At 52.9% G+C, this 21,342-nt stretch overlaps 1 protein-coding gene across 3 annotated transcripts; it reads right to left on the bottom strand.

Annotated features, from left to right (window-relative positions):
- Positions 1-88: 88 nt before the first annotated feature.
- On the bottom strand, positions 89-17,192 carry MAP3K10 (mitogen-activated protein kinase kinase kinase 10). Of its 3 annotated transcripts, none has more exons than XM_054710521.1 (10): positions 15,981-17,192; positions 11,321-11,501; positions 8,434-8,582; positions 7,824-7,999; positions 7,021-7,267; positions 4,545-4,661; positions 2,539-2,710; positions 2,337-2,449; positions 1,319-2,077; positions 89-656 (listed from the first exon to the last, which is right to left on the bottom strand). In XM_054710521.1, the coding sequence occupies exons 1-10, from the start codon at positions 16,663-16,665 to the stop codon at positions 334-336; spliced, it is 2,922 nt and encodes a 973-aa protein (XP_054566496.1). In that variant the 5' UTR covers positions 16,666-17,192; the 3' UTR covers positions 89-333. The 3 variants fall into 3 exon arrangements, with proteins under 3 accessions (XP_054566496.1, XP_008137818.2, XP_054566498.1); XM_008139596.3 differs by having other exon boundaries at positions 1,319-1,999; XM_054710523.1 differs by having other exon boundaries at positions 8,551-8,582.
- Between the last annotated feature and the right edge of the window lie 4,150 nt (positions 17,193-21,342).

The following is a 21,342-nucleotide window of genomic DNA, read 5'->3' as shown; positions in this document are numbered from 1 at the left end:
GAGGGGCCTAGGAGGAAGCAAGGGTGGGGGGACACCCCATTGGGGATGAGTCAGGATTAGGGAAAGATACACAGCAAGCATGGCAGGGGGCAGGGGTTACCTTTAATGCTGCATTTTGTGCCAAATCCCCCACAGTGCCCTGTCCCTGAGTATCCCTGCCCACCTTCCCCCATGCTGCAGGGCGAGCACAGGTACAAAGGAATAAATTAAGTGTTCTCCCCACTCCCCTTCCCCAATAAATAGAGTATCCAGGGCCTCCCCTGCCTTGTGGCCTGGGGCAGGGCCTGGGGTACTACATTCATGGCTGCCCAGGCAGGTGGCAGTGCGCAGGCCTCAGCGGGAGCCACGGGCCCCACACAGGGGCACTGTACTGTCCTGGCTCTGCCCCTCCATGTCCACGTCAAGCAGTGTGGGCTGCATGCTGGGGGGCCCGGGGCTCTCTGGAATGTCCACCCTATTGGGAGGCGAGATGCTGAGTGTCCGGCCGAAGGAGACCAGCTTCCAGGGGTCCAGGCAGGGGCGGCTGGCAGCAGGCCGGGGTCTCGGGGTGAAGGTCAGGGTGGTGGGGCGGCCAGGAAACTCGGGGGGCTGGAGGTGGGTGTGAAACAGAGCCTGGGGTTTAGGCAGGTGGGGGAAGTCCAGGGGATCTCGAGGGCCTGGTAAGAGAGGATCAGAGGAGGTGAGTGAGGTGGAGCGGAGGGTGGTATTGAAAAGCCAGGAGCATTGACATGAAAATTGGAATTTCTGACTTTTCTCAAAAAACCTGCTGGAGAAAAAGCCCTCATCCCTCCCAACTCTCTCACACTGGGCTAAGGTCAGACAGAGCTCAGGGCTATGGAGAGGCCTGAGGCCTGACAGCAGCTCCAAATGGGGATAACAGCACCTCCCACAAAGGTGGGAGTAAGTCAAATAAAAACAATGGAGAAACAGCTCAGTGCCTGCTGGGAGGTAGGTACCTAACTCCTTTTGTTTCCATCACCTTTGCAGGGTCTACAAAGGCACAGAGAACAGGGCCTGGCCATGACTGTGGCTATAATTTTTGTGTTAGCTCTAGTTACTGCTGCCATTAATGTCACCTGCTTGCCCCTGTGGGCATTAGAGTTTGCCACCTCTGCTTCATCCCTGTCACAGTCACCTGGGGCCCCACAATGCCTCTAGCAGTGAGGGCCAGGGGGACACAGCCCCTTCCTCCCCCTGCTGAGCAGGAGATGGCCACCTTGGCATCTTAGGGGTGGCAGCTGGACTGGGGCACCAGACCTTGGAAGGGCAGGGAAGAAGGGCCGTTTTCTGCACACCGGGCACAGGGTGCCTCACTCACCAGGGCCGGGGCCTGTGGGCTCTGGCGCCCCCCGCTGCCCTAGCGCCCCGTCCGACGGGGTCCTCCGGTGCCCGCGGTTCACAGCGCGTGTGGCAGTGACTGTGACGTGGGTGGGCGTCAGTGACTGGCGGGGGTCCTTCTTGAAACTCTCCAGCTCCAGATCCACCAGGGGGTTGGTGTTGGGCGAGGGCGCAAGAGGAGAGGGTGTCGGGGAGGGTGCGGCTGGCGCGGCCTCGTCGCTGTCGGAGCGCAGCAGTGAACGCGTGGAGTTGCAGTCGGACACGGAGGACAGCGATACCAGGGTGGCCGAAGGCGCCAGGCCAGGGCCGGCGGGGGCTGCGTTGGGGCGTCCAGGGGAGCGTGCAGGCGGGCTGAGGCCCCGTGGGAAGCGGCCAGCGCGGTGGAAGAAGAGGCTGTCGAGCCATCGCCGCTGCTCCTCACCATCTGCTGCGCGCGCTTCCGCCACGTCAGCGCCCAGGCCCACGGCGCCCAGCAGCGTGGCACAGCTCAGCAGCGCAAATTCGCAGCGCCTCCGCCGGGCGCCCAGCGCGGATCGGGTGGGTGTGGGGGGCAGCGGCGCGCCAGGGGAGGGCTGGGTGGGCAGCGGCACCTCGAGGTAGGCCAGGGTGCTGTGGGGGGAGTGGGGCCCGCTGCTGCTTCCATCTGCCTCCGCGAACTCCTCTGCAACCGGAGAGGGCCGGCACTGGACTCCAGGCGGTCCCTGGGGACTTGGCGGCAAGGGACTGCCCCCAACGATCCCTCAAACAGCAAGCCCACCAGGTCCTCTAAGCATGGCTTTCGGTTCTACTTCCCCGAAGCCCCCTGACCCTGGGAGTGATGCCCACACCCCAGGGGGGGGAGCTGTCCCCCTTCTGGGAACGCTTTCCACACTCGGGCCCAGTGAAATCCCTCCCTCCCCGAAACCCTGGGGAATGGTAACCCCTTCGTCTTGGCAGTGTCCCCTCCAGCCAGGGGCTGTCCTCTCCCTTCCCCTGGGAAGGCACCCTGGTCCTCTTACCCATCTCATTGAGGCTGGCGAAGCCCGGGGCGATGGGGGTGTGTTTGGGGGACTTGCCCAGGTTGGGGGCGCTGGATGACCACAGTTTGCTTCCTTCCCCTAGGGCCTTCAGCCTGCAGGGGACAGAGTTGGGGCGGGGGGTGGGCCTTCTGGTGGCCACGGGCCTGGGGTGGGGCACGGGGTGGGCTCCCGCCACCAATACCTCTCCTCTTCAGCCTGCTCCTTCTGTAGGGTGGAGCTGGGTCCCCAGGTCCGGCCTTTCTTCTTGCCCCCAACCAGTTCTTCCTTCTTTGGGGGCCCGCTGCGGCCCCAGGTACCACTGCCACTACTGCTGCTGCCACTGCTGCCGCCGCCACCGCCATCCACAGGGGTCACTGGGCCGAGAAAAGCCACTTGGTTACTGGGTCTTGGAGCGTCTGTCCCCGCTGGGTTCCCAGCTTTACTTTCCCCACCTGGGATTCCTCCTCCACCTGGAAGCTCCAGGGATCTTGGACTCTAACTCCAATCATGACCCTTCTCTGCTCGAAATCCTTCCACAGCGCCCCACGGCCCAGGACGCCAGCCCAGCTCCTCAGTCAGCATTCAAGGCCCTTCATGTCATTCCCAGCTGACTTCCTCAGCCTCATTGCCATCGCTCCTCACAGCCTCACCCTTCAATCATCCACTCATTCTCAAGTGTTTACTGGGCACCTGTTCTGCCAAGACCTGTGGCAGGTGCTGAAGAGACAGGAGTGGACAGCGCAGACAAACCCCCAGCCCTCAGATGGTCAACGAGACTCCCCACAGGTAAGTCACCTGTGCAGGTGGCAAGTGCCGCAGGGAACATGATGCAGGAAAGGGCCTGGTGGCTGGGGAAGGCTTCACGTGGGAGGAGAAGTCTGAGCAAAGACCAGGTGGTGAGGGAGTCAGGAAGATACAAGGGAGCGGAGCATTTCAGGCAGAGGGAACAGCAAATGCCGGGGCCCTGAGACTGGACAGCACGGAATGTGCACAGAACAGCCCGGAGGCCAGTGTGGCTGGTGTGGAGGGAGGGCCAGAGGGAGGAGAGCTGGAGTGGAGATATGCAGGCAGCGGTGTAAGTGCCATGGTTGGAACCCCATGTCCACAGATTCCCGGGGGGGAGGGGAGGGGGTGCTTTCACACCTCCATGCCTTTGCACAGGCTGTTCCCTTCACCGGGAATCCTGGGCCTTTTCAGGCCCTTCCCTGACGGGGTTGGCTGTTTGCCCTTCAAGCCTCCAGCTCTGTGGTAGTTTGTTCCCTGGAGAGTCAGAAGCCTGCGTCTTCTCTGTTCCTACCACACTTTGGATGCACCCTGATACCAGTACTGACTCCCCCGCATGGCTGCCATTGGTCTTTGTGTCCCCCATGAGAATGACCTCCAGGCCTGGTGCACAAAGCTGGTGCCCAAACAGAGGTGTGCAGGAGACAGTGTGTGGGGCAAGGCTGGGGGTGAATGATGGGGCAGAGCAGAGTCGGGAGTCAGCCCTATAGCCTCCAATTCATCAGCAAACCCATGCGCCACACCTCTGCCAGGCAGCCCCTACTGTGACCATCTCTCCCTCCAAGGCCCTACCCCGGTTCAGCCCCATCATCTCACTTGTCTCCTGCGCTCTTACCGTGCACATCCCCATGGCAGCCAGAGGGAAAGGTATGTGTTATCACATCGCTGCCTTGTTCACAGCCCTCCAGAGCTCCCTGTCACCTTTAAAGTGAAATCTAGGTTCTTTATCCAGCTCTCCAGGCCCAGCATGATCTGGCCCTTGTTGAACCCCTGACCACAGCTACTGCTCTGCACCCCAGTCATTCTACTCCAGCCAAGTGGCCTTTCGGGCCTACACACGTGCCACGCTTGTTCCCGCCTCCGGAACTTTGCCGTGGCTGTTCCCTTTGCCAGGGACACTCTTCCTCCAGATCTCTGCATGTCTCTCTTGCTCCTTACCACCTAGTCCCTGCTCAAACCCCGGCGCCTCTAACAGGCCCTCCTGACAAAACAGCAACTCTTCTCTTTTATTCCCTCCCCTGGTTTCCTTTCAGTGCTTATCCCTAAGAGTGACCCTGTCTGCTCGCTGATGTGTTCACTGTCTGTTTCTTCCCCATGAGGATGAGGGCGGGGACCCTGCCTGTCTCGTTCCCTGCTTGGTGCGAGGAGTGTGCTCAGAGAAGTCTGCTGACAGGTGGGTTGGCCAGGGCCTCGGGAGGTACTCACAGCGAATGGCCCTCAGCCGGGGGATGATGCTGGGGCTTGCTGGGGGGCTCGTCCCATCAGACCCTTTCCGCTTGTCCAAGGTTGGAGAGGCCTGGACTGTGATCTTGTGCTCAAAGCCTGCAAAACAGAGACTTCCCTGAGCAAACGGTTCCATGGGTCACCCGAGCAGTTCCCTGTACAGAAGGGCAGTTCCCTCTAGATTCTAGAGTCTAGAACAGTGGTCGGCAAAGTCATTAGTCAAGAGAGCCAAATATCAACAGTACCACGATTGAAATTTCTTTTGAGAGCCAAATTTGTTAAACTTAAACTTCTTCTAACGCCACTTCTTCAAAATAGACTCGCCCAGGCCGTGGTATTTTGTGGAAGAGCCGCACTCAAGGGGCCAAAGAGCCGCATGTGGCTCGCGAGCCGCAGTTTGCCGACCACGGCTCTAGAGGCACAGAAGCAGTGCCACCGTTTTGTATTCTGTAACGCAGTGGCTCTCCAAGTTGGCTCCCAGACTCGCAGCATCAACACTGAGTGGAAGCGTCCTGCAATGCACGTCCCGGCCCTTCCTGCATCAGCGCCTTGAGGGTAAGGCACATCGGTCTAACTGGAGGGACAAGCGCTCCTGGGACCCCGGTACACATTCAGGTTTGAGAGCTGCTGCCCGCACTAAGAACCTAGGCCTGAGTGCCCACTCTGGTGGCCATCAGCCACATGTGGCAACTGAGCACTTGAAATGTGGCTTGTACAACCGAGGAACTGGAGAGTTTTACCTTTATTTATTTAACTGTAATTAACTTTACTTTTAAAGGTGAATATGCAAATTTGGTCATTAGAAACAAGCATGTATGGAACAACTTTGGTGTATAAATCTGCTTTTTCAACATTTTATGAAGTCTAAATGCAGGTCAAGTATTTTTGATGAAAATTCAGCCCTTGGATTGAGATGCACTGTAAATATAAAATACATACTGGATTTCATACATTTAGTATGGAAAAAAGAAGGAATATTCCTTTGACAAGTCTTTCTTGTATTTATTACATGTGAAACCATAACATTTTAGATATATTGGGCTAAATAAATTATTAAAATTTCACTTCTCTTTCCCGTGTGTGTGTGTGTGTGTGTGTGTGTATTTTTTCTTTATTTCAGAGAGGAAGAGAGAAGGAGAGATAGAAACATTAATGATGAAAGAGAATCATTGATTGGCTGCCTCCTGCATGCCCCCAACTGGGGATCGAGCCTGCAACTCCGGCATGTGCCCTGACCCGGAATCCAACTGTGACCCCTTGGTTCATAGGTTGATACTCACCACTGAGCCACATAGGCCAGGCTCTTTCCCTTTCTTAATGTAGCTATTAGAAAATTTAAAATCACACATGTGGCTTGCATTTCTGTGAGCTGGTGCTGTTCTAGGCACTGTACTGTGGCTGTAACATCAGAGAGAGACAACCAGCATAATGAGCCTCTGGTATCACCCAGGAAGCAGTCTTTGAAGAAAAAAAAAAATCAAACTTAAACGTGAAACTAATTAAGCCTTGAGATCCATGTGAAACCTGTTTGGAGATCAAAAATGGCTGAACATCAGCAATTTCACATGGTTTAACCCCATGGTTGGCAAACTGCGGCTCGCGAGCCACATGCGGCTCTTTGGCCCCTTGAGTGCGGCTCTTCCACAAAATACCACGGCCTGGGTGAGTCTATTTTGAAGAAGTGGCGTTAGAAGAAGTTTAAGTTTAAAACATTTGGCTCTCAAAAGAAATTTCAATCGTGGTACTGTTGATATTTGGCTCTGTTGACTAATGAGTTTGCCGACCACTGGAACTTTAACCTAATACCAATTTATAGGAAATTCAGGAGACATAGGGACATGTGAAGTGAAACCCAGGCAATTCAAGCAGCAAAATCTAGACTGTGGGAAATGCTACAGGATAAACGATGTAGCCTCAACAAATTATTGGCAAGGAGGAAAACGAGGCAGAGTAAAAGATATTAAGCAAATAGTTGGGAGACAAAACTATACAGTAAGGAAGTGACTGCCCTGAAAGTCAAGACGGGTTACTCTCAGGGGCTGCAGGGCGTTGGAGGGGGCACGTGGAGGGGCACCTGGGTGGCTGTAGGGTCTCTGCTTTCATGCGGGTGATTATATATTGCTTTAAGCTGTACAGTTTTTTTGGTGGTTTTTGTGTGTGTGTGATATTTAGCATTAAAAAATATTTTTTTAAAAAGCCCTAGCTGGTTTGGCTCAATGGATAGAGCATCTGCGGACAGGGTCCTGGGTTTGATTCTGGTCGAGGGCACATGCCCAGGTTGTGGGCTCAATCCCCAGTAGGGGGTGTGCAGGAGGCAGCCAATCAATGATTCTCTCTCATTGATGTTTCTCTCACTCTCCCTCTCTGAAATAAATAAAAAATATATTTTAAAAAGTAAAGAAAAAAGGAAGCGATAAGCTCTGGGTTAGGGACGCTCCCAGCTGACAGACAGGAGTACCAGAGGGCAGGCTGATGTGGCTGCCGCCTTCCCGCAGCTTGAGAAGGCGGGTGCGCCTGAAGTTGCCCTTGCGTCTGCGGACACGGGGCTTCTCCTGGCTCAGCTGGCACATCAGCAGGTGCAGCTCCCGCTCCACGATGTCCATCTCACGCTGCGCCAGCTCCTGCTCTCGCCGCCGCAGCTGCTCCTCCTGGCAGCGCTGCTCCTGGGCCGCCCGCAGTAGCTCCTCCTCACGGCTGCGGAGCTCCTGGAGAGGAGACGGGGCTGAGGGAGGGGCTTGGCTTCTCGGCCCCTAGGATGAACCCAGGGCTGAGGGGTCTGGCTGGGGCCCTGCCAAGAGTGTCCTGCTTGTGTGAGCAAATTGGGGGCACAAAAGTTGGGTGCCAGGGCCGGGGACTGTGTTAGCCCAAAGAAAGAATGTCTTTTTTTTTCTCTCTTTGATTTTTAATTTTTTAACTCTTCAATTAGGAAAACTTCAAACATCCATGAAAGCAGAGAGAATAGTCTGTCCCCATGCGCCCATCATCCAACAATTGTCTGTACTTTGCAAATCTTCCCCTTCCTTCTCACCTCTCCCCTCTCATTTTGCTGTAGTATTTAAAACTAATCCCAGATTTCAGGTAGTATCACTTGTAAGTACTTCGGGGCAGGGTGCCTTTTTCTTATTAATCCTAACAGGAGGCTGTCTTTTCTTAGACAAAAAAGGGTCCCTGAGCCCCGGCTCGGAAGGGACTCTACCCCACCCAAGGCATCAGAACTCAGGGGTCTTGTCCCTCCCCCACCACCTTGCCCCTCGCCTTCACCTTCTCCTTGGTTCGGAGATCATTGAACATGTGCTGAATCTCCAGCTTCCAGTCTTCCTGCAGTGAGTGGAAGGACTCCAGTGGCATCTGGAATAGGGCTGACTGTTCTATGACTTCAAGCTGCTTCAAGATGCTGCCGAAGTCTGGCCGCCCGTGGGGGTCTGGGTCCCAGCACTCTGGGGTGGGAGTGGAGATGTCAGGGGTCATGCTCGGGGGCATCAGCCCGCTCAGTGAAAGGCAGGACTTTAAGGGGCTGTACACAGACAGCTTCCATGGAGCTGAGGGGGAGAAATTCAAACCCAAACTCCTGGCAATATTTCACTCTGAAACTCTGGGACCTGATCTCTGACTGCTGGTAGAATCAGCGATCAGGGAGGGATCCTAGGGCCAATGAATCTTAAAGATTGCCCTCAAGAACTGTGGGCCTGGCCAGAGTAAGGGTCGGGGGTCCATGGAGCCAACTGTGGGGGAGTCATTGTCTGATGGGTCCAGCCCCTTCTCTCTCACTCCTGGGCCGACTGGTATAGATGAGTGTGAAGGGGCGAGGTCTGGACCCACGGGCCCCTGCCACCCAAACTGAACCTTCCCTCTCCGTGGGGCCCTGGCTCACCCTCCAGTAGGCGGGCAAAGGGCTCGGGGCATGTGGAGGGGATGGGCAGTGTCAGCTTGTTCATAGCCACGCCATATGCCACAGCCAAGGCGTCGATTTCACGGTAGGGGACCTCACCCGTCAGCAGCTCCCAGAGCAGCACCCCGAAGCTGCAGGTGGGGGAGAGGGAGGGGTGATGCCACAATCCACCCCAATCCTCTTATACCCCAGCCCTGCCTCCAGTTCCCTGGTGCGCCCCCCTCACCCCAACATCCAGCCTGGCCAAAGAGGCCACAACAATCTAATTTGACCTCCACTGCCCTGATCTCAAATAGATGTGCTAACGTTGCTCTCCGATGTCTTGCTTTTGCTCTCTCTTCCCCTGCCCCTGCCTGGAAACCTTCAGTGGGTCCCCCGTGCCCACTGAGCAAATCCACCCTTCTTAGCCCTGACCTTCGGTGACCGCTGCAGCCTCCCCTGTAAGCACTCTCAGCCTGCATATCTACCCAGCTTCATCTTGCAGCCACACTTGAGTTGAACAAGCCCTGTTCTTCCTAACATCTGGCCTTTGCATAGGCTGTTCCCTTTGTCAAGAACACTTTTCCCTTTGTGTAACTGTCCCTTAAGTCTCAGCTCAGGTGCTCCCTCTCCCAGGAAGCCTTTCTTGATTCCACAGCCTCCAAAGCTGGGTTGGAGGTCCCTCCTCTATGCTCCCATAGAACCTCTGGCACTTGCCCATAAAAACAAGTTAACACTCTTTAACGTTTATAAAGTACTTCCTACGGCTAGCACTGTCCTAGGCGCTCAGTAATCCTCACAACAGCCCTGGAAGGCAGGTCTTGGTATGACCCCCGCTTTATCTGATGAGCAGAGTTGTAGGCTCAGAAAGGTTAAGCTGCTCACCTAGTCACACAGCAGTAAGCAGCAGAGCCACACTCAACCTCAGGTTTGCCTGATGCCCGCGGCAATGTCCTTCATGCTCCACAGCACCAGAGCGTGCATCTCTGCTGCAACCACCTGCGTGCCCATCCTCTCCAGTAAGCTGTGCTCCTCTGGATCGTGATGACTGCTGTGTGCAGGGCCTACCATGTCCCCCATATCCACACGTGCATTCATTCAACAGACCCCCATGAAGTATCCACACTGTGCCAGACACTGTTCTAGGCGCTGGAACAAGATAGACACGACCCCTGCCCTCATGCAGCTGACAGCCTCCCCTTCTCTCTCAGCGGCAGTGCTGGTGAATTTGTGCTGGGCATATGCTGCCTGAGATAATTTCTCCATCTTCCGTTGCAGCTCATTATGTCCACATGACATTGGTTCTGGCCAGAGGGATGTAGGAGGGTGTGTAGTGTGCAACTCACTTCCAGGAAGGATCCTTTAAGGGAGGTGCCCCCTCATCGTTTCTCCTTTCTACTGATTGGGATGTGGACACAAAAGCTGGAGCTCAAGAAGCTATTTTGGACCATGAAGTGAACTTGGGAATGGAGGCCATGCAAGGTGGAGGAACGTAAGAGTGGCTTATAATTAGCGGCATGATCCTCCACCTTTCCTATGTCCCTGGAAACCTGTGGGGATGTCTGATTGTCACGGTGACCGACCGGGGAGTGCTACTGATGTTGGGCTGCTTCGAACCATGGATACCTTTGTCCTGAAAAGTACAGGACAGTATTACACAAGCAAGAGTTATCCTGCTAATGTCAACGACACCCCCATTAAGGAGCCCTGACATAGGACCTTGGATCTCTAACACTGCATCAGTCTTGGCTTCACATGACAGCAAAAACTTCAGCCTTGTTTTTATTTTGGGGTTTCTGTTCCTTGCCACTGAAACCTGGCTCTGCTAAATGTCTGGGACCACAAATGAATGCCTGGGTTAAAGAGCTTTGCTGCCACCGCAAAGTCTTGTTGGTGATGGCAACAGCCTCCTCACTGGCCTCTCACTCCCATTCCTTCCCCTACAATCCATTTTCCACCCTACAACTGGAGGCAGCCTTTCCAAGGCTGAACCAGATCGCATCATTCATAAATGCCTCTAATGGCGCTCCATTATGCTTAGAATAAAACCCGAGTCTGGTGCCTCATCCAAGAAGCCCTCCAGCTCTCGTTCCGTCATTTCCTATCCCTTTCCTCCTTGTCTGCTCTAGCCAAGCGCCCAGGGCCTCGTAGCTGTTTCTGGTTCCACTAATCTTATTCTCACCACAGCACCTCCTTTGTGTGAGCTGTTCCCTCTGCCTGGGAAGCTTCTTCCCCCAAACTCTGCACAGTTGGCTCTGTCTTGTCATCCAGGATGCAGCTCAATTATCACTTCTCATAAAAGCCTTCTGCAAGAAGTCCTCCAGCCTTCAGAGTTCTTTTCCGTCAACCTCCTGACACATAATGCTATCTGACACTTTTTCTGGTGAATTAACTTATCTTTTAATATTACTTTACAATTTTCTTAAAAACAGCCTTTTTTTTTCAGCTTCTCATGTACTTGTTTACTATCCCTGCAAGCAGGGAATGTGTCTGCTTTTATTTCTGCTGTATCCCTAGCACCCATCGCAGTTGGATGGATGGGCGCATGCATGAATGGTTGTCTCCAAAGGTCTCAACTTCCTGTTTGACAAGTTGGGGCTGTGTAATTGTAATGGATGGTGTCTGAAGGGCCTTTAGTGCTGACAACATCAATCTCTACATCTTTGCTTTTGCTTTTTTGTGTTTGTGTTTTACTGCAATCCAAGGCCTCCTCAGCTGCCACTTTTGCTATCAGAGCAGAGACCTGCTTTGGTGCCTGTCTATTGGTCTGACGTGGCCAGTACTTTGCCAGGCCCAGAACCTGGCTTCAGTGGGAGACTGTCCCTCCAACTCTGCCCTCACCCCTGCTCACTCCCCCATTTCCAAGAGGCCTCCCAAGCCCCATCAGCACCTCCAGACGTCACTGCTTTTGGAGAAGAGGGAGAGACGAATAACCTCCGGGGCCATCCAGGCGTAAGTCCCCGCCGCGCTCATTTTGGTGGTCTTGTGCCACTCTCGGGCGAGGCCGAAGTCCGTGATCTTGAGCACCGTGTCCGCGAGGTTGTGGTTCTCGATGGCCTCCAGAATAAGGACTGTGGGATAGGGAGAAAGGGGTCACCCCAGATCTGGAGGGCTGTAGACTGCATGTCCTGGCCCTGCCTCAGCTGGACTTCTTTTTACTTGTTTTCTGCCCCCCACCTCAAGTGGCCGGTCTAATCCCTACAGCTTCCAGGAGTACTTCTTGACTCCATCCTGGACGCTGGGGAGCTCAGTAAAAGGTCGATGGCCAAGGCCTTGGTTCGCCTTGGTCCAGGCCTTGAATTCCCAACCTCCCCAGAAGTAGAAGCTACAAACCATGAGCCAAAGGGATGAACAAGGTTTCCTTTGTCTTTGTCATCCCTGTGGTCACTGCACTCATGGCCCCAATTCTACTCCTTTCTGTGCATACTCTTTGCCACATGACTTCGCAAATCTTCCCACTAAAGACGAAGAGTGCATTTCCCCATCCTTTCCTCTGGGTTGGCCATGTGACTTGCTTTAGCCAGTAGAGTGAGGCAGAAGTGAGGGTGCCAAGCCTAGGCCCTAAGTCACCTCGTGTGCTGGCTTGCCCTCTTGCACTTCTGCCATCAGCAGAACATGCCTTGCTGGTCCAAGGAAGATGAGGTCCTCAGAGCAAAGCCTCTCCAGCTGATGCCGCCTACATCATTTACCCTCCAGCTGGCCTGCTAGTGCATGATGGTTCCAACTTACTTGCTGCCTACCGTCAATACTAATAATAATAATCATGGCTGGTGTTTATCAGGACACTATTATGTGGCAGGCACAGTGCTAAGCACCCCAAGAACTACATGAAGTGTTTCACTTATATTCATTTCATTATATTCATTTACATAAATTAACTAGCAAGCAACCCATTTTGCTGACTAGCAAACCAAGGCTCAGAGCAATGAGGTCACTTGGCCAAGATCACACAGCTTAAAAATGGTGAGGTAAAGCCCAGATGTGTCATCAAAGCCCCGTCTTTTAACTGCTATGATATTCTACTACCTTCTATCAAACAAAGGCCCCAAAGTGTACAGTGTACAGCCTGGGTTGGAATTACAGCTCTGCCACTTATTAGCTGCATAACCTTGTATAATTTATTTTTATTAACACTAAGATTTCTCCTCTCTTATATGGAGATGATAATAATAATAGTATTTACCTTACAGGGTTGTAGCAAAGATTTATTGCCTGAAGCAACAGTAGGTCCTTTAAGAGTGTTAGCTATTACTGTTAGTGTGTGATGCCACCATAATTGTTTCTTATTTCTCCACCTTTATCTTTGACCCTTCCCAGTTACTTCTCCAGTCACAATAACAATGAGGTAATTCTACCATCATGTCCATTTGGCAGATGAAGAAACTGGGGGTTAGAGAGATCAGTACATTTCCCAAGGTCACATAGCTGGTAATCTTGTCAATATTTTAAAGCCTGATTCAAATGCCACCTCCTCCTGGCAGCCTCTCGTGACTCTCTAGCCTGTGACTCCAACTACTAGAAATACTCCCTTCTTGGGTCCCCACCGCTCCTGTCTGTGGAGTGATCCTGTGACAGAGGGAACAATCCCATGGTCATACACTTTATTTCTGTACCTTCCAGGCTGGGCCTAAATCAGTTCCCTTTAAAAAAATATATCTGATCATGTCATTCCCCTGCTTAAAACCTTCTAATGGCATCCACTACATTGAGTAAAATGCCCAAAGTCTTCACCATAGCCCCCAAGGTCAACAGGATCTGGCCCCTGCCTACCTTTCCACCTTTGCCTCACTCCTACTCTTGCAACCCCTTGGGTCTTGCAGTCTCTCCTTCCCTCCTCATGTCCTCTGCCCTGCCCACGTCTTTGTCAGGCTGGATCCTTTTGGTTCAGGTCTCTGTCCAAATGTTGCCTTCCCTGACCAGCTGAGAGCTCTCTCTGCCCCATCCTTAATCTGCTTTATTTCCTTCGGAGCTGGGTACTCTCTGAAACTTTATCTAAATATCAATCACTGGTGTGAGTCAGTGGTTGAACACTGACCTATGAACCAGGAGGACACGGTCAGGGCACATGCCCGGGTTGTGGGCTCGAGCCCCAGTAGGGGACATGCAGGTGGCAGCCAATCAATCATTCTCTCTCATCATTGATGTTTCTCGCTCTCCCTCTCCCTTCCTCTCTGAAAAAAATTAAAAATATTTTTAGCCCTAGCCGGTTTGGCTCGGTGGATAGAGCGTCGGCCTGCGGACTGAAGGGTCCCAGGTTCGATTCTGGTTAAGGGCATATACCTTGGTTGCGGGCACATCCCCAGTGGGGAGTGTGCAGGAGGCAGCTGATCGATGTTTCTAATTCTCTGTTTTTCTCTCATCGATGTTTCTAACTCTATCTCTCTCCCTTCCTCTCTGTAAAATACCAATAAAGTAAATTTAAAAATATATATATTTTTAAGAATTTATAAATATCGCCCTGGCCGGTTTGGCTCAGTGGATAGAGCGTCAGCCTGGGGACTGAAGGGTCCCAGGTTCGATTCTGGTCAAGGGCATGTACCTTGGTTGCGCGCACATCCCAGTAAGGAGTGTGCAGGAGGCAGCTGATCGATGTTTCTCTCTCATCGATGTTTCTAACTCTCTATCCCTCTCCCTTCCTCTCTGTAAAAAATCAATAAAAATATTTTTAAAAAATTATAAATATCAATCACTTATTTCTGTTCACTAGACTGTAACTTCCATAAGGGGGGAATCTTGCCTTGTTCACTTCTGTAATCCCCGACCTCGGACAGTGCCTAGTATGCTTAATTCTGCTTAAGAATTATTGGTTGAAAGAACCAGTGCGTGCGATACATCAGATGAGGAGCTCCTTAGGGAAGGATGACTGGGGGAAGCTGTGCTGTGGAGGCCCTGTATCCTCTGTCTCAGGCATGGAGCAGGCCCATTGCCGGAGCAGGAAGTCCTGGCCTAGAGTCTTACCAACCCTCTGTTCGGGTGGCACTGGCTACACAAAAACTTGGGGGTGTGGGAGCGGTGTCTTTATACCCAGCTGCAGGCTGTGAAATCAGCAGGGGTGAGGAAGAACCTAGAAGGTGCCCTAGCCTTCAAGAGGAGCATGCCCGTAGTCCTGCCTCCATTTACCCAGCGTTTCCGAGGAGTAGAGCTCGAGCATCTATGAAGGCAGGGACCATCTATGTCTTGCTTCATCCCCCAGCCATGGCTCAGGGCCTGGCACACCTTGAACTCTAGGTAGCTCTCTGTTGAGTCTATGAATGCCAGGCCTGGGAGGTAAGGAAGACTCACCTCTCTGTTCTAGGTGGTGGTGGTGGGGGGGGAGGGGCATAGCAACAAACTTATCAAAAATAGTGGGATGGATTCAAACAAATTTCAAGACGTAGAATTGACAGGGATCAGAAATAGATGAGATGTGAGGGTCAAGGGGAGCCCTTCACAGTTCATGTGAGGGCAGGGAACATGCAGGTCTCATTTCTCATTGATCCCTCTAGCTTAGCACATGATCCAGCCCAGTAAACACCAAACTAAAGAATGAATAAATAAATGCAGAAATGAGAGGAAGTGAGAAGGGACGGAGGAAGATAGGAGAGGAGGATTTTGCCCCTGCTGTATCCGTAAGACCCACAACAGGGTCTGGCATACAACAGGTGCTCCTGAAATCTCTGGGAATGAATGAAATCTCTTGTTTGTAGGTATTATTAGGGCAGAAATCATGGCCATCTTCGTCCCTGCTTTGCTCCCACATGATAGGTGCTCGGTGAATATTTGCTGACATCACGAGAAGCTCCTTGATCTAGATGTGGGTCCTCGGGAACCTTCCCTTCTACCAGGCCTCGGTCCTCATTCAACAACCAATCAACTTCTGAGAGCCCGTGATAGGCCTGGCAGCCCGGAAGCTTTTACATAAGGCACACTCCTTTTCCTCCTTCCTCATCTTTTCCAGTTTGCCTCAGCTAGCTGGACCAGAGGCATAGGCGGACTCCAGCAGGGGCAATTTTGCCCCCCAGGGGACACTTGGCAATGTCTGGAGACATTTTTGCTTTTCATAACTGGAGGTGGGGTTGGAGCGAGGAATGCCTCGTGGCATCTAGTGGGTAGAGACCGTGGAGGCTGCTCAACAACCTACCACACACAAGACGGACCCTATGATCACCCTCCCCAGGCGTCCGTCACTAGTGCCCATGTTGAGAAACCCTCACTCCAGGCCAGGTTCTCTCTGTCTCTGGTGGATTCTGGTGTCCTGGTCGGGCAGGGGTGCCTTGAGGGCATTCCTGTTCACACTGGGAATGCAGGGTCTGTCACAGTGTTTACAGATACATATCTATTGAGCTACTGTGACTCTAGCCTGGGAGGCAGGGAGTCCTTCAACCTCTCTGAGCCACCCTTTCCTCCCTCCATGGGGCAAGGCCTGTCTCACCCGGCTCCGAAGGTTTCCTGCTGCCCCTTCTTGTCCCAGGCGGTGTTTGCTGGTATTCCCATTTCCCACCACCTAGGCTTGGCCTCCTAAAGTTCTATGGAAGCAGGTTTGGGGGGGGGGGGGGGATGACACCACTTACTGTTGATGGACTTGAGGTCCCGGTGGATGATGGGCACAGGGGCATCATTGTGTAGGTAGTTCATGCCCCGGGCCACCTGCACAGCCCAGTTGACCAGTACATGAGGGGGCACCCGGCGACCTGCCAGCACCCTGCTCAGTGCGCCCCCCCTGGCATACTCCATCACCAGGCAGAGGTGTGGGGGGCTGAGGCAGGCGCCCCTGAGGGCAATGATGTTGGGGTGCTGAAGAGCTCCGAAGAGCCGGGCCTCTTGGCGCACCTGCTCTGCGGTCACTGCCGGGTCCTGCTCAGGGTCCAGCCTGGCGGCCTTGACGGCCACCTCCTCGCCACGCCATAGGGCCCGATAGACCTTGCCAAAGCCCCCGACACCGATGATCTCCTCTAGCCGCAGCTCGTGGAAGGGGATCTCCTGGGGCAGCTGGAGGCCGGCGGGCGCGGCGGGCGCGGCGGGGGCCACGTAGTTGCTGGGGAAGACGCCCACGCGGCCGCTGGGGAGCTGCCCGGTCCACCAGCCCTCGTCGCCCGACACCGCACAGTCCTGGGAAAGCACCTGGACGCGGTCGCCCCTCCGCAGGGTCAGCTCCTCGTCGCCCGTCGCCTCGTAGTCGAACACCGCGGTCCAGACGGGCCCCGCGGGGGTGGTGCCCCACTCCTCAGCCGCCGCGCCCCCCTCCGCTTCCTCCATGGGGGAGGGGCGGGGGCTGCGGAGGCCGCTCACACGGGCTGCCCGCGGGATGCAGAGGGCAGGCCCAGGCGGCCGGGGTGGGGGGCAGTCCCTGCAGGTGCTAGGGGGCTCCTGGGGGCCATGGCTGGGGGCCCTCCGCAGGAGCAGGAAGAAGCCGCTCCGATTCAGCCGTCCAGGCGGGGCGGGGGTGAGGCGGCGGGCTCACCGGTCCCCCTCAAACGTCAGGGCGCTAAGAAGGCCTAGCCGCCCGGCCCCCGAATTCCTTCCGGGGCCCGCCGGTGGGGGACGAGGGCGAGGGCAGCAGGCAGCCCCCTTCCCGGCGCCTCTCACCCCGCGAAGCACCACCGGCGGCCCCCGGCTCCGCATCCCGGGCCACAACTGCCGGGCGGGGCGGGAGTGGCGGGGCCCGTGGGGCGCCCGCCCCGCCCGGGACGGGGTGGCGCGCCCCTAGGCTTCCTCACGCGCGGGATGGCCCGGCGGACCCCATCTTTTGCACCAGCCTCCGGGTGGGCCCCGGCCCCGGCCCCCGCCCCCGCCCGCGTCCCCGCCCCCGGCCCCGCCCGCGCCGCTTCCCCGGGCCGCGGGCGGTGCCTGAGTGACGTGAACGTCGCCGCCGCGGTGCCGCCTGGGAGTTGTAGTCTCCCGCCGCGCGGCTTCGAGGCCCGCCCCAGTCCCTTAGCCCCCAGAACCCCGCTGCCAGCCGCGGGCCGCTGTGGGAATTTCGTGGGTCGAAGGAACCCTCCGGGGGAGAAATTTGACTTCGGATCCTCCCTGGGACCCGGTAGCCGGACGTCTGAAGGAGAGCAAAAGCACTGGAGGCCTCACAGACCCTGCGGGGGGCCGGGGTCCAAGGTGGGGTTGATGGTGACGGATGCCCTTCGCAAAGCGAAAGATAGGAGCTGCGTAAATGATGGTTACTGCCCCAAGCCTCTTAACGAAGCAAGGACGCGGTCCCCGCGGGACGGCCGCGTGCGCGGGGCGGGGCGGGGGGGGGTGCCGAAGTGCACGCGGGGAAATGTAGTCCGCGCTCGGACCCGCACAGCGGGAGGCAGCCCACAAACCTCGGGTTTCCGAGTCTGACCCATGGTAAGGCCTCGGAGGGGAAGACAGGGCTGGGAGGATGTGTTTACTGCCCCTGGGGATAACACAGCCACCTCTGCCTTCTTCTCCAGCTATGGTGTCCTCTACCTCCGCAGTCAGCACTCATACCCTGGACAATCCTCTTCTCCCATAAAAGGAACTTGGACTGAAGCAGTGGTCGGCAAACTGCGGCTCGCGAGCCCCTTGAGTGTGGCTCTTCCACAAAATACCACGTGTGGGCGCGCACATACAGTGCGATTGAAACTTCGTGGCCCATGCGCAGAAGTCGGTTTTCGGCCTGGGTGAGTCTATTTTGAAGAAGTGGCGTTAGAACACTCAAGGGGCCAAAGAGCCGCATGTGGCTCGAGAGCCACGGTTTGCCGACCACTGGACTGAGGGTTTGGGGGTGGAGAGGGCTTAAAGTACAACTTGTGCTTTGCATGCTTGGTATCATTAAATCTTTGCAAAGGCCCCATTTTACAGATGACGAATAGAGGAGTGAAGTCCAGGTCCAGAACTATAAACGACAAGGCAAGAATCAAAGGCAGATTTTTAAATTAGAAAACAAAAACATGATTAAAAATGCCATTCCACAGCTAATCAATGATTCTCTCTCATTATTGATGTTTCTATCTCTCCCTCTCCCTGCCTCTCTGAAACCAATAAATAAAAATAAAAATGCCATCACACAAGAAAAAAAAAAATGCCATCACAATTGTTTTATTTTATTTATGTTTAATTTTATTTTTTGATTAAAAATATTAGTTTCAGGTGTACAGCATAGCGATAAACACTTAAATAGGTTACAAAGTGTTCCCTCTGATAATTCAAGTGCCGTCATCTCTGAGGGCAGGCAGTCAATTAGCATATCCCTCCTTATTGGCTGTGGACGCTGCCATCTTTCCAATGGCATGAGGGTCAATTAGCATATTCCCTCTTTATTAGATAGGATGGAATGCATTTATTGCATTGTTAATGTTTGCTTACTAAAACCCACTTGATGATGTTTTATTTTTATTTTTAATACATTATTTTATTTTCTTACCTAATATTTTATTTAGGAAGTGTATGTACATTTAGACAGTCAAATGAGCCTCTAATATTCTTTCCCCAAATTGTCCCTATTTGGTCTAGGAATCAAGGATATACCAGCTTCATAAAATAATTTTTTTTTCTCCTGTAATGATTTGTATGTTGCAGGTGCTATTTGTTTCTTGAAGGTTTGGTGGAACTCCCTTGTTAAACTTTCTGGAGCTCCTTTTAATTAAAATTTCAAGGTCTTTAATAGTTATCGGCCTAGCCATAGTTTACTGTTTTCTCTTATTTCAGTACTGGCATTTTCTATGCTTGCAGAAATTTATCCATTTTGTCAAGATTTTGAAATGTATTCGTTTATATATTTCAAAATTTTATTTTATTATTATTTTAATATATTTTTATTGATTTCAGAGAGGCAGGGAGAGGGAAAGAGAGATAGAAACATCAATGATGAGAAAGAGTCATTGATCAGCTGCCTCCTGCACTCCCCTCACTGGGGATCAAGCTGCAACCCCGGGCATGTGCTCTGACAGGGAATCTGACCATGACCTCCTGATTCATAGGTTGATGCTCAACTGCTGAGCCATACCAGCTGGGCTATTTTATTATTTAAAAATATTTATATCTGTATCAGTCAGGGCTTGGTCAGAAAAAGAAAAATGAAACTGAACTAATCAATTTACTAGTAGCAGCAGACAGACTTCAACATAAGGAGTTGGTTAAGTTGATGCTGAGATGACAAAGTGGGAATATGTACTAACCAAAGATAATAAATGCAGAAGTCAGTTTTCATTCTCTAAGCCTGGGCAACAAAGGAATGAGGTTGGGATATGGAATCTAGAAGGCTGAATGGATACTCCTGTGAAGCCAAGACCCAGACCTCTGACAAGGGGCCATCAGACAGCTGGTACTGGTATGTCGGGGACAGAACATGAGACTGGGAGTATGGAGAAAACAGGAGGCCACTGCCACTGTGAGGGGGGAGAGCCATGGGATGGTGCAGACAGGAACAGAGAGCAAAACAGGAAGCAGCAGGAACTTTTCTTGTCTCGTTCTGTGCTCTCTTTTGGCAAAATCTAATAGGGAGCCATCTGGCAAAGGAGAAATGTGATTTGTAGACTCCCAGCCTCAGCAACACAAAGCCCAGTATAAATGGGTGAGGTTGGGCTAAGAAACAATGAATTAGTAACCTATACAGTCCATCCATCCTTTTGACTACTCAGCATCCATACATACCTTTCTATACATAGTTGATCTTCCATTTAACAACCAAACAATGTCATGTTTCACCTAACCTTGAACAAAGAAGCTTTCATCTGCTCCCCAGTTCTCCAGTCATTCTACCCACCCTTGTTTCATTTTCTCTATTATTTTCCTTAAGCTTCTTGCCTTTGTTTGGCCCGAGTCTCCTCCCAACAAATCCATTTCCCCTCTCTACTATATTGAAAGTTTTATACTTAGTTTCTCTTCATTTGGTGGTTACTCTAACATTATGTGTATTTAACAAAATCCTCTCCATTTATAAGTTCTTTGACTGTGGTTCTTTTTTTTTAACACTAACATTTGACATTATTGCTGTACTTTAAAGAATCTTTATTGTTGAAAGTATTACATATGGGAGAAACCAAGATGGCGGCATAGGTAAACACCTGAACTGCTGCCTCACACAACAATTTCAAAACTACAACTAAAAGACAAAATGGACATCATCCAGAACCACAGGAAGGCTGGCTGAGTGGAAATTCTACAACTAGAAGGAAAGAGAAAAGCACATTGAGACTCAGAGGAGCTGCAGGAGGCAGAGGTACTAAGACGCGTGCGCGTGCGCGTGCGCAGAAAAGGCTGGCAACTGAGTATGCGGCTGGCTTTCTCAAGCGGGAGGGAGACAAAAGCTCCCGACAGCTCTGAACTCCAGTTCCGGGCGAGACTCTGGGGATCCAGACTCATACGGGGTGAAACTGGATTGTCTGGCAGTGGGCGGAACTCGAGAGTGGCTTTCTCTCAGAGATGCTTGCAGCGATTACCACGGGACACTGAGACACAGGGGCCTATTAGGGCAGGGCTGACGGGAAACCAATGCTGTCTGCTCTTCCCTGAGACTCTGCCCCATCCAACCTGAGCACAGAGGCTTTTGCAAGTCTTGTCTCATAAGGGTGTCTCCAGCACAGAAGTTCTCCCAGCATAGACACAGCTGATCCTCACAGCCAATTGGCCTGGAGGTCAATTCCTCCCAGTGATACCAACAACAATCAAGGCTTAACTACAACAAGACTGTGCACACAGCCCACAAAGGAGTGCACCAAGAGTGTCTACCTCAGGTAACTGGGGAGGCTGAGCCGCTGGGCCCTATAGGACACCTAGCACACAAAGCCACTCTATCAACACAGGGAAGCAGCCAAAATGCGGAGACAAAAAAAAAAACAGATCACAAATGAAAGAAATGGAGGAAAGCAATCAACTAGATATAGAGTTCAAAATCATGGTTATAAGGTTTTTCAAGAATTTTCTAGAAAAGGCCAATAAATTTAGTGAGACCCTCAAGGATATGAAAAAGGATCA

Source organism: Eptesicus fuscus, chromosome 21, assembly GCF_027574615.1.
Source record: "Eptesicus fuscus isolate TK198812 chromosome 21, DD_ASM_mEF_20220401, whole genome shotgun sequence".
NCBI lineage: Eukaryota > Metazoa > Chordata > Mammalia > Chiroptera > Vespertilionidae > Eptesicus > Eptesicus fuscus.
Note: the sequence above shows the minus strand (reverse complement) of the source record. Positions and strands in the feature narration are given on the sequence as shown.

Excerpts from the sequence above, each read along its gene's own strand:
- MAP3K10 (XM_054710521.1), bottom strand. The coding sequence starts at position 16,665 with ATGGAGGAAGCGGAGGGGGGCGCGGCGGCTGAGGAGTGGGGCACCACC. Across the intron at positions 2,711-4,544 it reads CCGGCTGAGGGCCATTCGCT|TGACCCCTGTGGATGGCGGT; the intron begins GTGAGTACCTCC and ends TTCTCGGCCCAG. Across the intron at positions 657-1,318 it reads GCCCACAGGCCCCGGCCCTG|GCCCTCGAGATCCCCTGGAC; the intron begins GTGAGTGAGGCA and ends CTCTCTTACCAG.